The 13798-nt window shown below is 38.3% G+C and overlaps 1 protein-coding gene across 3 annotated transcripts in view; it reads right to left on the bottom strand.

The window, feature by feature from the left end:
- Positions 1-582: 582 nt before the first annotated feature.
- rapgef4b (Rap guanine nucleotide exchange factor 4b) overlaps positions 583-13798 on the bottom strand; it is a 51809-nt gene continuing 38593 nt past the window's right edge. For all 3 annotated transcript variants that reach the window (XM_048200297.1, XM_048200298.1, XM_048200299.1), the window contains 10 exons: positions 8566-8712; positions 8084-8181; positions 7271-7396; positions 7006-7184; positions 6794-6884; positions 3597-3647; positions 3400-3487; positions 3238-3302; positions 2823-2877; positions 583-1578 (listed from right to left, as the gene is read on the bottom strand). In XM_048200297.1, coding sequence (XP_048056254.1) covers positions 1451-1578; positions 2823-2877; positions 3238-3302; positions 3400-3487; positions 3597-3647; positions 6794-6884; positions 7006-7184; positions 7271-7396; positions 8084-8181; positions 8566-8712 — 1028 coding nt within the window. In that variant the 3' untranslated portion in view covers positions 583-1450. The remainder of the gene's footprint in view (positions 1579-2822; positions 2878-3237; positions 3303-3399; positions 3488-3596; positions 3648-6793; positions 6885-7005; positions 7185-7270; positions 7397-8083; positions 8182-8565; positions 8713-13798) is intronic.

Below are 13798 nucleotides of genomic sequence, written 5' to 3'. Positions count from 1 at the left end.
AATTCTAATAGAGAAGAAGAAGAGAGCAAGTTCAAGATAAGCATTTATGGTTAAAACGTATATAATTTAAAAAAATTTTTTAGAAAATGAGCAATGGTTTCTCTAGATAAGACCCTTATTTCTCATCTGGGATCGTGTAGATCTGTAATTTTGACCTTCAACCGTTTGGAGGCCATTGAAATTCACTATATGGAGAAAAATCCTGGAATGTTTTCATCAAAAACCTTAATTTCTTTTCGACCGAAGAAAGAAAGACATGGACATCTTGGATGACATGGGGGTGAGTAAATTATCAGGAAATTTTCATTTGAAAGTGAACTAATCTTTTAAGCATACAATATTAAAACGTTAGTTCACCCAAAAATGACGGTTTAAAATCTGTTAAACTACGTTTGTGTTCCTCTTATGAATTAAAGCCATACATGTTTTGAAATACATGAGGGGAGAGTAATGACAGCATTTTCATTTTGGGTGAACTAATCGTTTATTGTCCCAAAGAACAAATAAGATCAAAACAGAAAAGAGACAGATGTGTAATAAAATACACCTGTTTTGAGTGAAACGTCTAATCACACCAACAGAAAGTGTTCAACGGTACATTTATTTAGATTATACTATTTACAAGGTAGGCATAGACATTTTCCTAAAAGAAAATAAGTGCCCAACACACAAACAGCGTCTCACTTTTCAAAAGGCAGGATGAGAAAAGGCCTTCTCAGACCGATTATGATAACTTAGCAAAATGGGTCCAACCCAAAAATATACATATATAACTCAATATACAAAATGACATCAATAATGCTACAGGCTATGGCGAGAGGTACTGTAAGTTACTAGCACACAATTTTACCAGTGGTAAAAAATAGTCCTTGAGCCAGAATACTGACATTTATATGACTTGAAACAACATACCACAAGACACTGAGGCCTGGAAGGATTTACGGATTACCACTGATTAATTTTTTGTATCTGGCTATGATCATAGTGTCACTGTTATTTGTATGCATGATAGCTTGTAGTAAACTCTTATTTTTAGGATTGTTCTGATAGTTTTGTATAGGATCGTATAAATGCAGGCTTGAGCACAGGCAGCAGGTTTACAGTGTTCTTGTATCATAGGAATGAACTAGGGCCTCACATGACTGAATCTAAGGATGCACATCTTGACCAAGTGCATTCTGCTTACACACACACACACACACACACGCAATGTCAAGGTAGCTCTTATGACTAAAGTCATGAACATGCAACTCGCACACAACAAACAAGCAAACATATGAGAATGCATCTTGTACATGTAGTTCAGTTGGCAGTGATAGCACATACAGTCAGCATTCAGCTGCTCTGGCAAATTGAGTTGTAATGTTGTAAACTGGATATACAGTGGTTGTATCTCAAAAAAGAGGGGGGGGGGGGGGGAGCATGAGAAAGAAAGTCTGAGCATTGGTCTTTAGCCCCGCCTTGGCTCCAGTCTGAAGGACAGCTGGGATAAGGTTCTCTGGTTGTCAATCACACTCAATTGACGTACATAGTTCCTCACTTCCTGTGGATTCTTACTGGCTGGAGATGCCTCGGCATCTGTGGGAGGTAGGAACAAAGTTAAAACAGCCAAGCCTTTTGTGGAGTGTCTATTTACAAGTGCAAATAGCCCGCCTTGTTGGCAGAGGCTTTCAATTACAAAAGAAATCCCACTGATAAGATCTGTGGCATGGAGCCTAACTTTTGACACGACCTACCCGAGTTCAAATCCACCCTTTTCCAAACTCATTCTCCTCCCTTTTCCCATTGCATATAAGCTTGGAGAGGAGTTTATTTGAAATAAAACTTAAGAATATATTAGAAAAGTATAAATAAAGTGCCTAACAGGTATTTAATAGTACAATACACTGAAGTGCAAAAATAGTATCTGCCACTTTTTGCAATAAGTATAAATAGCATCTAACTACTTGTAGTGTGAAGAAAATACTGCTATATAAAAATAAGTTTTGTATTTTCATCTATTTTCATCTTCATCAATATTTGCACATACTTTTATAAGTAATTAATATAAACAACACAATACTGTAACACTCTGAAATGCACTTGAATTGATTTTTCCTATTTGATTTTTGTTATTTGTCACAGTATTTTTTACTATGAATTTCTGGCAAGCACAACTGCCATTTTTTTTTTTTTTTTTTTTTTGCTTTTCTTTTACCTTAAATTTAATGGGATATTTTTATATATACATTTATACAATACATTTATACATTTTTTACAATTTGTTGTGATTTAACAGAGATCCCTGCGATTCTACCTCTAGACATGGCCAGTTATGTTTTCCCAAATACCTAACCACAGATTGTTATTATGAATATGATATGACTGAGCAATTTCTGGGATGTAGCTTTTTAATAGGCAGCACATACAGGCAGACTATGAGAAATGAATTAGGACCACAAAGAGAGCATTAAGGCCCATTCACACCAAGGATGATAAAATTCTAAAAATTTTTAAAAATTCTTAAAATCGTTCTAAATATAAAGGAATAGCAGAGTTCACACCACAAATATAACCCTAAAGGCACAGAGAAACAATATCGTTGGAATTACTTTCAGAACAATTTTTTTCCAGCAGACGAGCGATAAAAAATTTGACAGTAATCAGAATCCATTCTACTATAAAGAGCTCGAGCATTTAAAGCAGCAGACGGCAAATCTGCAGCGCACGCTTATCATAAACAGAGCGTTGTCATTCATTGGTGCGGACGCTAATGTCGTTAAGGTTATCTTTATAGGTATCATTCTTGGTGTGAACGGCCCTGTAGTGTGTAGATGACTCACTGAAGGGCTGGCTCCTGCAGTGCCTCACCGCCCTCACTGTGTTAGCAATCAGCCGCTGAGGAGAGAAAAAATGTATAAATATTAATATTTTCTAGCTGGTCAGACAGTGGTGCAGATGTCACAGATCCATGTTGTTATTGTTAACTAGAAGGATTAAAAATCATTTTTGTTTAAACAAATTTTGTTTATTTAAATAAAGCTGAAATAAAATAAAATATAAATATTACATGAAAAACGCTAAGTACTAAAATGACTAACAGTGAAAAAAAATAAACAAAAGATAAATAGAAAATAATAAAAATGACAATAGCACATTAAGCTAAAATTAAAACTGGAATATGAAAGCTAAAATCTAATTCAAAATATAATAATATATAATAAATACTACAATAACACTGCACATTAACAGACTCACCATCTTCTCAAAGTTCACCAGTCCATCAATAAAAGTCTTATTCCCCTCATGAGTGAATGTCATGTCTGATAAGAGAGAAAAAAACATTTCATGCTATAGAACAGAACTATGAGACAACCAGTAATTATTATTACGAATATTGGGGTTAGGCTCCGCCCACACCTTTAATGAGAAGGGGCATAAAGGGAATGATTGGCGGCTCCATCTTAGCCACAGTGAGGCGGTATGAACGGTGATTCCTGGATGGATCCTGAGCGCAACAGATAAAACATAGTTTAATGATCAATGACTGTTTCAATCACAAAACAATTTCTATAGAGAGAGAGAGCTGGAATTTAAAATGTTTGAAATAGACTCACAAGTAAACTTTCAAACTCTGCGTAGAACTTCTTGAACTTACTAGGTAGTTTCTAAAAAAGGAAAAAATATGCACGTGCCCATCAATACATTAATAGTCATATCTGCAAAGACCTTTATATTTGTCAATATTTAATGACGTGATACTGATTTTTTATTATCATGGCTTTTTAATCTATTCAAAATACATGAAAATTCCTATGACTTTAATAAACCTCTTCGATAGGTTGTTTGCACATGACGTCACAGCAGCAGCGCGAATGAGTCTGGAGGGCAGGGAGTGATGTTTCTATATAGGAATCCTATCAAAAACTCAAAATTCGCATGTTTTGCTTCGTTTATGGTTGCTCAAATCAATAAAATCGAGAACCTAGAAGGTGTTTATATCGTTTACATAACTTATACCGTATTTATAACGTATTTCGTTTTTTAACTTAAAAAGTTGTCGCCTTTTATAGCGTTTTGCGTCTGCTGATACTTAAATGAAGGATACCTGCTTACCTTATTTGTTTATGACTTGGTTAAATATCCACATTCTTCATGGTATCCTTTGCAGGGAGGAGAAGATATTTTATCCTATTTTATTATAATTTGGTATTTTTACTTCAGTTTTGTAGTATTCCATTCACAATGTTGATCTGGTTACCATGAGAACACGCGCTGCTGCTTCAGCCGTCATGTGGTAGAAAATGTCCAAATAAAATAAATGTGTTCAACAAGCTGACAGAAGTCGATCTATTTATTTGTTGGAAGCGTGTAAATGTAACTAGTTTTAATGTTGTTTTTGTAAATATTCACTTTCCCATATGACTACAGAGGAGAATCGGATGGTCACGTTCAGGACACAAACACGCTGTATTTTTGTATTTATTTCAACAAATGACAACCAAAATCAAACCCATAGAAGCTCGTGAACAGTTTTGAAGTGGCTGTGTGCAAGTTATAATCATTCACAAGCCGAGTGATCATACTCTAAAACATAATGTTAATTATTACACAAAAACCAAATACAACACTCAGCTAAGTATGTGATTATTTTGAGTGAAAGGCAGTGGGTTTAGTGACATTATTACATTTGCTAGTCGTCTTTCCTAACCCTAACCCTAACCCTAACCTATTACCGTCAAGTTTTTTTCCCCGAACGATATTGTGAGTTCCTATATTACAATTCTCGATTCAGCATAAATGACCAACAATGGCGACATTTTTCACAATCACGACAGAAAATCAAAATACTGCTCTAACTTCACTAGTAGAAAGGCAGCGCGATATAAACAAACACAGACTAGAACTGAACACGGCGTGACGGCAGCTTCACATCCTCTATATCTGTCTCCTCGATGGCAGGAAAGTCTTTTAATTCAGCGGAAAAGTCTCTCCTCTTCATAACATAAGGATCGCGTCCAACATATGTTGTGATTTTCTGTTTATACATTTCTAAACCAGCAAAGAAAGGACTTTTCTCCATCTCTTCCATTCTAATGTTCACTGCTTGCCCTCCACCGGAATTTTGCGCGTCACCAGAACCACGTGATTGCAAACAACCTATGGTTCGGTTCCCATGTTAAATCCATTAAAGGGTTAGTTCACCCAAAAATGAAAATTATGTCATTAATGACTCACCCTCATGTCGTTCCAAACCCATAAGACCTTCGTTCATCTTCGGAACACAGTTTAAGATATTTTAGATTTAGTCCGAGAGCTTTCTGTCCCTCCATTGAAAATGTATGTACGGTATACTGTCCATGTCCAGAGAGGTAATAAAAACATCATCAAAGTAGTCCATGTGACATCGGAGGGTCAGTTAGAATTTGTTGAAGCATCTAAAATACATTTTGGTCCAAAAATAACAAAAACTAAGACTTTATTCAGCATTGTCTTCTCTTCCGGAATCCTTTCCATTGAATTGATTCCATTGAATCCTTTCATCTGTGGGCGTTGGTAATGCACTTTTACGTCGCCATGGTTGTTTTTGGCGATTAGGACATCTGCGACATTTTGAAGCATTGAAAATACATTTTGGTCCAAAAATATCAAAAACTACGACTTTATTCAGCATTGTATTCTCTTCCGGGTCTGTTGTCAATCCATGTTCACGACTCTGCTTCTTCTTCTTCTTCTTTCCTGTTTTACGGCGGTTGGCCCCCTTCTGCTCCGGAGTGTGGTTCATGACTCTGCAGTGACGCTGCTGACGTAAGACGCTGCTGACGTGTTATCTGGTGCGCCCGAGCTTCGTTTACAGTCTGAGGGAGATGCAGGCTGTATTCAAGCTATTCTACATTGTTTGTATTTTGGTATTGCTTTATTTTTTAAAATGGTGCGTAAGTGTGCATGTCGCGGATGTCCTAATCGCAAAAACAACTACGGCGATGTAAAAGTGCATTACCAACGCCCACAGATGAAAGGATTCAATGGAATCAATTCAATGGAATCAATTCAATACAATGCTGAATAAAGTCGTAGTTTTTGTTATTTTTGGACCAAAATGTATTTTCGATGCTTCAACAAATTCTAACTAACCCACTGTTGTCACATGGACTACTTTGATGATGTTTTTATTACCTTTCTGGACATGGACAGTATACCGTACATACATTTTCAATGGAGGGACAGAAAGCTCTCGGACTAAATCTAAAATATCTTAAACTGTGTTCCGAAGATGAACGGAGGTCTTACGGGTGAAGACATGAAGGTGAGTCATTAATGACATAATTTTCATTTTTGGGTGAACTAACCCTTTAAAGTGTGTTCACACGTGTAGTTTGGTTCTCTTGGTTCTTTTGATCCCGACCAAAAAAGTAAACGATACTAAGCACACTTATTCAAATGAACCACACTAACAGAGCAATCACACTAGAGCTTATTTCAATCGAACCAAACTTTCCAAGTGTGAAGTCCAAATGTCTCGTTAGTCTAATAAAAAAAAACTTGACGGGAAAAAAGTTTAGTGCCAAAATATTTGATTATTTTTATGCAGACCATCATATAACTGTGTCAAAGACAGCAAGTCTTTTAAAAATCTGATAATGTATCATTTTTATGACATTTTCTTGTTCAGGACTTGACATTTTAATGAAAGATTTTAAAGATTTTGGTATAAACACTTTTCAAAATATAAAACCAACCTGAATACAAAAATTACTTATCTAAGAATATGGCACATATGTTTTAAAACTCAGTTGTGCAATACGGCACTGACCTCCCATGTCTGGCTGAGTCTGCTCACGGCTGGGTTGCACATGCCCATGATAATGGCGAAGAAAGAGTTCAGATTTTTAAACTCTCTACAGCTGAGGGAATAAACACACAACACACTCATATAATGCGTTTTTCAAATATTGAATGAATCAAATCAGATCTAAATCCATCATGAGTTTTGTTCAATTTGTATATTTGTGCTGAACAACTCACTGGGCGGCAATCTTGATGAACTTCTTGAGTAGCTGTACCCGTTTGCTGAGCGTCCCGCACAGACAGACCTCCGTGACCACCCACAGCTGCACCTGATTAAAGCGCCTCAGAAACAGCTCCAGATTTGCTGTGGAGCGCCTGTATGCCTGCCGTCCGAACGTATGATACACCAGCTCATACTGCACACAAACACACAGTCAAACTGCACGTTTTATGGATTAAAAACATCATTTGTGTGTGTTTACCACTGTATGTGCATCTTTACCTCATGTACACAGCTGAAAAGCTCCCAGTCATACTGGGTCATCTGGAAGGCCAGATCTTTAGAGCTCATCAGCTCAAAACTGGACATAGACCCTGTGGAGGGACCCTCCTGCTCTGGAAGTGGATTCTACACACATATACACAGTCATTACTAAATGCACACAAATACAAACACTTAGTTAATTTGTACACTTACTTAAAGTACCCCTATTATTTAATTTTAGAGGTTCCTAATTTTGTTTTGAAGGTGTCCTACAACAGATTTACATGCATCCAAGGTCAAAAAACACTTTTATTTTCTCATAATATACATTGCAGCATCACTTCTTTTCCCACAGTGTCTGAAATGGTTCTCTAGACCCCTCCTTTCCGAGAGCCTACTCTGCTCTGATTGGCCAGATGGCCAAGTCTGTTGTGATTGGTCTACAGCTTACAGCATGTGTCGGAAACGAAACGCCCTTAACCATAACTGAATTTCAGCTCCGGAGGCTTCCTCAGCACTTGTACACGAACAGTAAGGATGGCAGCAGTATTACTGTATCAATTCAAGCCTGAGTCCTCGTCCTTTGGAAGTGCAAATAGATAAGTCCATAGGCTTGTTCCAGTCTGGATATTCTCAATTAGTACATCTCAATTTTGGGGGATCGGGATTGTTTGTTATAAGATCGAGATATGAAATTTTGGGAAGATCGTCCACCCCTAGCTGACACCTAACTTTTAGTACAGAACTGGTTTACCGAGTCTGGTGTGGAAGAACTTTTGGTCCCAGTCTAATGCAGTGACATTTGTAAGTCTGCTCTACATTTGATCTCACCAGTGAATCAAGCTGTTCTCTGGAGCAGACAAACAATCGTCCGTTCACTCCCAGTGACTGAAACACTGATACATCATTGGGCTTTAAAATCTGCTTTTCTGTAAAGAAATAAAGCTCAGAATTAGTCAGACCATAAATCACATTCTGAACACTTTTTCAGCTATACAAGATCAACACTTAATAAATCTTTTGTTAGATTTGATGAACTTTATTTACTATCTTCACTCTTTAGACTACCACATAAACTTCAACCTATTTTAGGATTTACAGTTTCGCTGGTGCTTTCTGAAAGGTTTCATTTGAAACTGATCTGGAGGTGGATTATATAATACAGAAAGAGAGTGCTTCAATACTGAAGGTTGCTAGAGCAACAAAAGGGCTGAATATCTACAATGTTTTGTGTGTATTTGTTTGTCACATCTCCAAGGGCAACTAATATTTCATCATGAATCAGTGTGTGTGTGCGCATGCATGTGGACCACCTCCAGATGCGCTGAGGTTTATCAAAAGCAGCTCTTCAGTCGATCCCAGTTTATCCGCTACAGCTGCGGTCACCTCTCTCCCCGTGGCCAGCACAGAAACACGAATAGTAGTGTAAGTGTGATCACTGCAGTACACCTTCAAGAGAACTTGACACACATGGAAAGATGAAGATGAAGAGAGGTCATTTGACTGATTGACCCATCCATCCATCCATCCATCCATCCATCCGTTGTTCTATCCATCCATCCATCCATCCATCCATCCATCCATCCATCCATCCATCCTTTGTTCTATCGCTCCATCAATCATCTATCCATCCATCCTCTGTTCTATCATTCCATCCATCCATCATTCATTCCATCCATCCATCCATCTGTCATTCTATCATTCCATCCATCTTTCTATCATTCCATCCATCCATCATCCATCCGTCGTTCTGTCATTCCATCCATCCATCATCCATCTCCATATCATTCCATCCATCTGTTATTCTATTATCTATCCATACATCATTCTATCATTCCATCCACCCATTATCTGTCACTCTATCGTTCCATCCATCCATTATCCATCGTTCTATCATTCCATCTATCCATTTGTCATTCTATCGTTCCATCCATCCATCCATCCAGCCATCATTCTATCATTCCATCCATCCTTCATTCTATCATCCATCCATCTATCCATCGTTCTATCATTTTATCCATCCATCCATTTTTATATCGTTCCATCCATCTGTAATTGTATTATCCATTCATCCATCATTCTATCGTTTCATCCATTATACGTTGTTCTATTGTTCCATCCATCCATCATTCTATCTTTTCATCCATCCATCCACCTGTGGTTCCATCCATCCATTATCCGTTGTTCTATCGTTCTGTGGAATTACAAATTTAAGAATCTGTTTAAGATCTGCGGATCCTACATCCTGACCATTTGGCAGGACAAGCTCAAGATACAGCAGTGCCTTTGTCTCTATGATAATGTAAAGGTATAGGTGATACTGCCAGACTGATTGGATTAGCACCTATGCATTTGAATGACACAGTTATGCTGATTAGATCATGGCTGGGAAATGTAGGGTATGAGCTGATTCCTGTACTGCATTTGCATGCTTTGTTTAGATTGTCCACACCTCTACTCTATGTATCCCTCCCCCTTGAATGTATATGAACTACCAAGTCACTGCCTTAGTTAGATTTTGGATGACCACAGCGACGCACAGCGTGTTTCTCAATAAAGAGTAACTTCTGCTTCAAGAGATCCCAAAGTCTCCTGGTCTATGCTTCTGAGATTTCCAACAGTTTTGGTGCCGTGACCCGGATAGAGCTTCTCATCTCAATCCAGATTGAAACTTCAAGCACAACAAAGATCTGATCCAAAAGAAGATCCAGGCTGAATTTTCCTGTACACCCAAGGGTTGGTGAGTGATACTCTATCCAAAAGAATCATTAAGACCAGTACAAAGTTGTTATCCTCTGCGCCGTCAGAGAGGAGTTAACAGACAGCTGTAGGGTTTGGTTAACTAAGTTATCCTCTAAAAATGTTCTTTTAGAGATGAAGTTTATCCTCTGTTTAGGCAGGGAAGTTTAGCATCACATGCTAATAATTAGGTATCCTCTGTTCAGGCAGGGAAGAATTAGTGTAAAGTGCTAATAATTTGTGTTGTCCTCTGTTTTATCAGGGAAGGTGGTGTGTTAACAGAATAGCCACCCTCTACTTTGCTAGAGAAGAAGGTTCATCCTCTGTTAACTCAGGGAAGGTTATAACTGTTACAGTGTCTTAGCAAGTTGGTTCTACTCTGCTCACCAGAGAAGGTTGAATACATTACGATGTGTATTAACTAGATTAACCTCTGCTCTGTCAGGGAAGTGTTGAAGTGTATTGTTGTGCCAGAAAGACATTACACAATGTTGAGAAAGAATGCTAGAAAAATTCCAACAACTGAGAAAGGTGGACTAGCTACCCCTTTATGGACAGATAGTGAGTTCAAATCATTGTTAGGAAAGCACATGGACTCAATAGTGACTGAGTCAGTCAGATTGGATTTGACAAAGAAATTTGGGATTCATCCAGAAAAAGTTTGGTCCATTGAAGAATGCAAAAAGGTACTTGGTGCTTGTATTCGGAAGAAAAATATGAAGGGCATTGTCTGCTGCCACAGAGAATTTACTCTATCCATTGCACAAGAACAAATCCAACGTATTGCTAAGTTAGAAGAGCAGAACAAACAGTTGCACACTCGAATGTCTCGTCTTACTCAGAAGTTGGGCCTTAACAAGGCATCAACCAAATGTGACTCAAAAGACCAACAGTCAGATGAAAGCTATCCTGAGATACAGTCTTTCTGTAGACTAGAGGGCAATAGCAATACTGGATTCATGGATAAAGATGTAAATGCAGTTGAAGTGTGTGGAGCGAGACAAAAGGCTCAGAGTAGGGCAAAAGGGGTTGACACAGTTCCATCTGTAACCCCCATACTGCAGTTACAAGCGGTCAGTACCACTATAGGTCCTGAAGACATAGAAAGAATTGCTGAGAATTTGCCATCAGTGCATAGAAACTTTTCTGAGTTTAGAACAGAGTTGTCCAGAAAAATGAAGCTCTATGATATGTCCCTAGCTGACGTCACCCAGCTAATGTCACAAATCCTGAAAGAGTCAGAATTCAATGATTTTGAAAGTGCTGTAAATAATTCTGAGTTTCAGCATTCCAGCAAAGGTGAATTGAGAGAAGGAGTTCTGAGAGTGTTACAGAACCTTGTTGGACCAAAGGTAGACTGGTCAAAGATCACTAGTTGTGTACAGACGAAGGATGAAACTGTAAGTGAGTACACTGAAAGATTTTGTCAGTTAGCTGCAGCATACAGTGGAATAGCTGACACTCCAGAGAAGGTGTTAGAGGATAATGGACCACTGGTCCGCATGTGGTTTGATGGGCTTTCATCAGAATACAGAAATGCATTGCCTTTCTTAGACCTCACATGGTCCAATGGAACCCTGCAAAACAGCTTGGATAGGTTAGCTATTTGGGAAAGAGACTCAGATGTCAAGACAAGAGTAAAGATTGCAGCAGCATCCTTTAAGGTCAACACAGAGAATCGACAGAAACGTAAACGTCCTAAGAGAGAAGGCAGTTGTCATTACTGTGGTAAACCTGGACATTGGATGAAAGAGTGTAGGAAAAACAAAAAGACATTAAAAGAAATGAACAGCTTTACTCAGCTCCTACTCAGTCTACTTGCTACACTGAAACTGCCCCTCCCCTCTTCTCCAAACTCTTGGAGCAACAGCTTGCTGACATGCTAACCATTTGGGCTGTGAGTGCTTAATTTCCCCAGTAATCTACTAGAAAGCTGAAAGACTCATTCTGAACAAAAGAAAGTTGACTATCACTTCCACCATTTGGGGACACAGGTTAAGTACACTCACAGCCTTAAATGTTATGCTGCAGCACACTCCATTCACTTGTCCATCCTCAATGGGTTATGATGTCTGCTATGACTGATGTTTCAATGGAAGATGGAGATGTAGCATCTTAAATTTGGAAATTAACTACAGGGAGAGAATAGGACACACAGACCAGTGAGGAGCCCAGGGAAGAACCGAAGTGCATAAGGCCTCGGGGGTTAACCCTGTGGTGAAGACTTCCTCATAGGTTTCCCCCTCTCTCAGTTTATCCCAACCTTACTGGTCTATAGGTGTCAAATTGATTAAGACTAGGTTAAGAAAAAGAAGAACAAAACCACTATACGATCACTAGAAGGTTATGATGATCAGAGTTAGACAGAAAAACTATACGATCATCAGAGGTGTAACATACTAAAGTCTATGCATGAATACTGCTGGTCTGCTGTCTCTTTGTTTTCTTGTGTGCAGGTCTGTGTATATGCCATGACGTCTCACAAGCAGCACCTGGTGTAAAGCATCACCTCAGATATCCATGAACAACCTTCATGATGACGGACTCATCAGAGCAACTCGGAGTTGCACGACGACAAATAATCATCTTGGGACAAACATGGAAATGGACTCTCCCGGGAACAGACTCCACAGCTATTCAGGCGCCATGGACTTTTAGGACTTCCACGCTTATGCTACATGGTTTTTCTGTGTCATCATGTAGTTAATACAACATGTTACCACCCTGCGTTGTATATGTGTGTCAACAGTATACTCAAGTTAAAGAACAACACTTATGTAAATGTTGGACACGACACCGAATAAGATGTATGTGCCTGTAACTGTTACAAGTTGCATGACTGGAAGATGGAACTTATGTTAACAAACATATGTTATAGAAGGGATTTAAGAAGGTTTAAATTTGTATTATGTGAGAGTTATTAGAACTCTCAAAGGGGGAACTGTGGAATTACAAATTTAAGAATCTGTTTAAGATCTGCGGATCCTACATCCTGACCATTTGGCAGGACAAGCTCAAGATACAGCAGTGCCTTTGTCTCTATGATAATGTAAAGGTATAGGTGATACTGCCAGACTGATTGGATTAGCACCTATGCATTTGAATGACACAGTTATGCTGATTAGATCATGGCTGGGAAATGTAGGGTATGAGCTGATTCCTGTACTGCATTTGCATGCTTTGTTTAGATTGTCCACACCTCTACTCTATGTATCCCTCCCCCTTGAATGTATATGAACTACCAAGTCACTGCCTTAGTTAGATTTTGGATGACCACAGCGACGCACAGCGTGTTTCTCAATAAAGAGTAACTTCTGCTTCAAGAGATCCCAAAGTCTCCTGGTCTATGCTTCTGAGATTTCCAACAGTTCCATCCATCTATTATCCATTGTTCTGTTGTTCCATCCATCCGTCATTCTATCTTTTCATTCATCCATCCATCCATCCATCCATTCAATATTTTCAAAGAATTAAACAGATATATTTGAGGAATACTTGTGGACATGCTTTTACCATTTATTTTTTCTAATTTAGCATATATTCACATTAAAAATCCATAAAAAAATCAGCAGAAAAATCATGAAAAGTTTAAATAATATAAATAAAGTCCAAAAGACACATTTACATGAATGTCAGTATTTCTTTTTAGCATTTAGTCCTTTTTTGGTGTTATTGACAACAGTACTCAAGCTGACCTGAGCTGCAAAGGTTATGAAAAACCTGCTGATTATGTTATCATGATTATGAAATAGTGATTATGAAGTAGTGCGGCATCTTATATTTCATATTCATTGCATTAATCACTCA

Source organism: Megalobrama amblycephala, linkage group LG8, assembly GCF_018812025.1.
Source record: "Megalobrama amblycephala isolate DHTTF-2021 linkage group LG8, ASM1881202v1, whole genome shotgun sequence".
Lineage (NCBI taxonomy): Eukaryota > Metazoa > Chordata > Actinopteri > Cypriniformes > Xenocyprididae > Megalobrama > Megalobrama amblycephala.
This window is presented reverse-complemented; position numbering and strand designations above follow the sequence as displayed.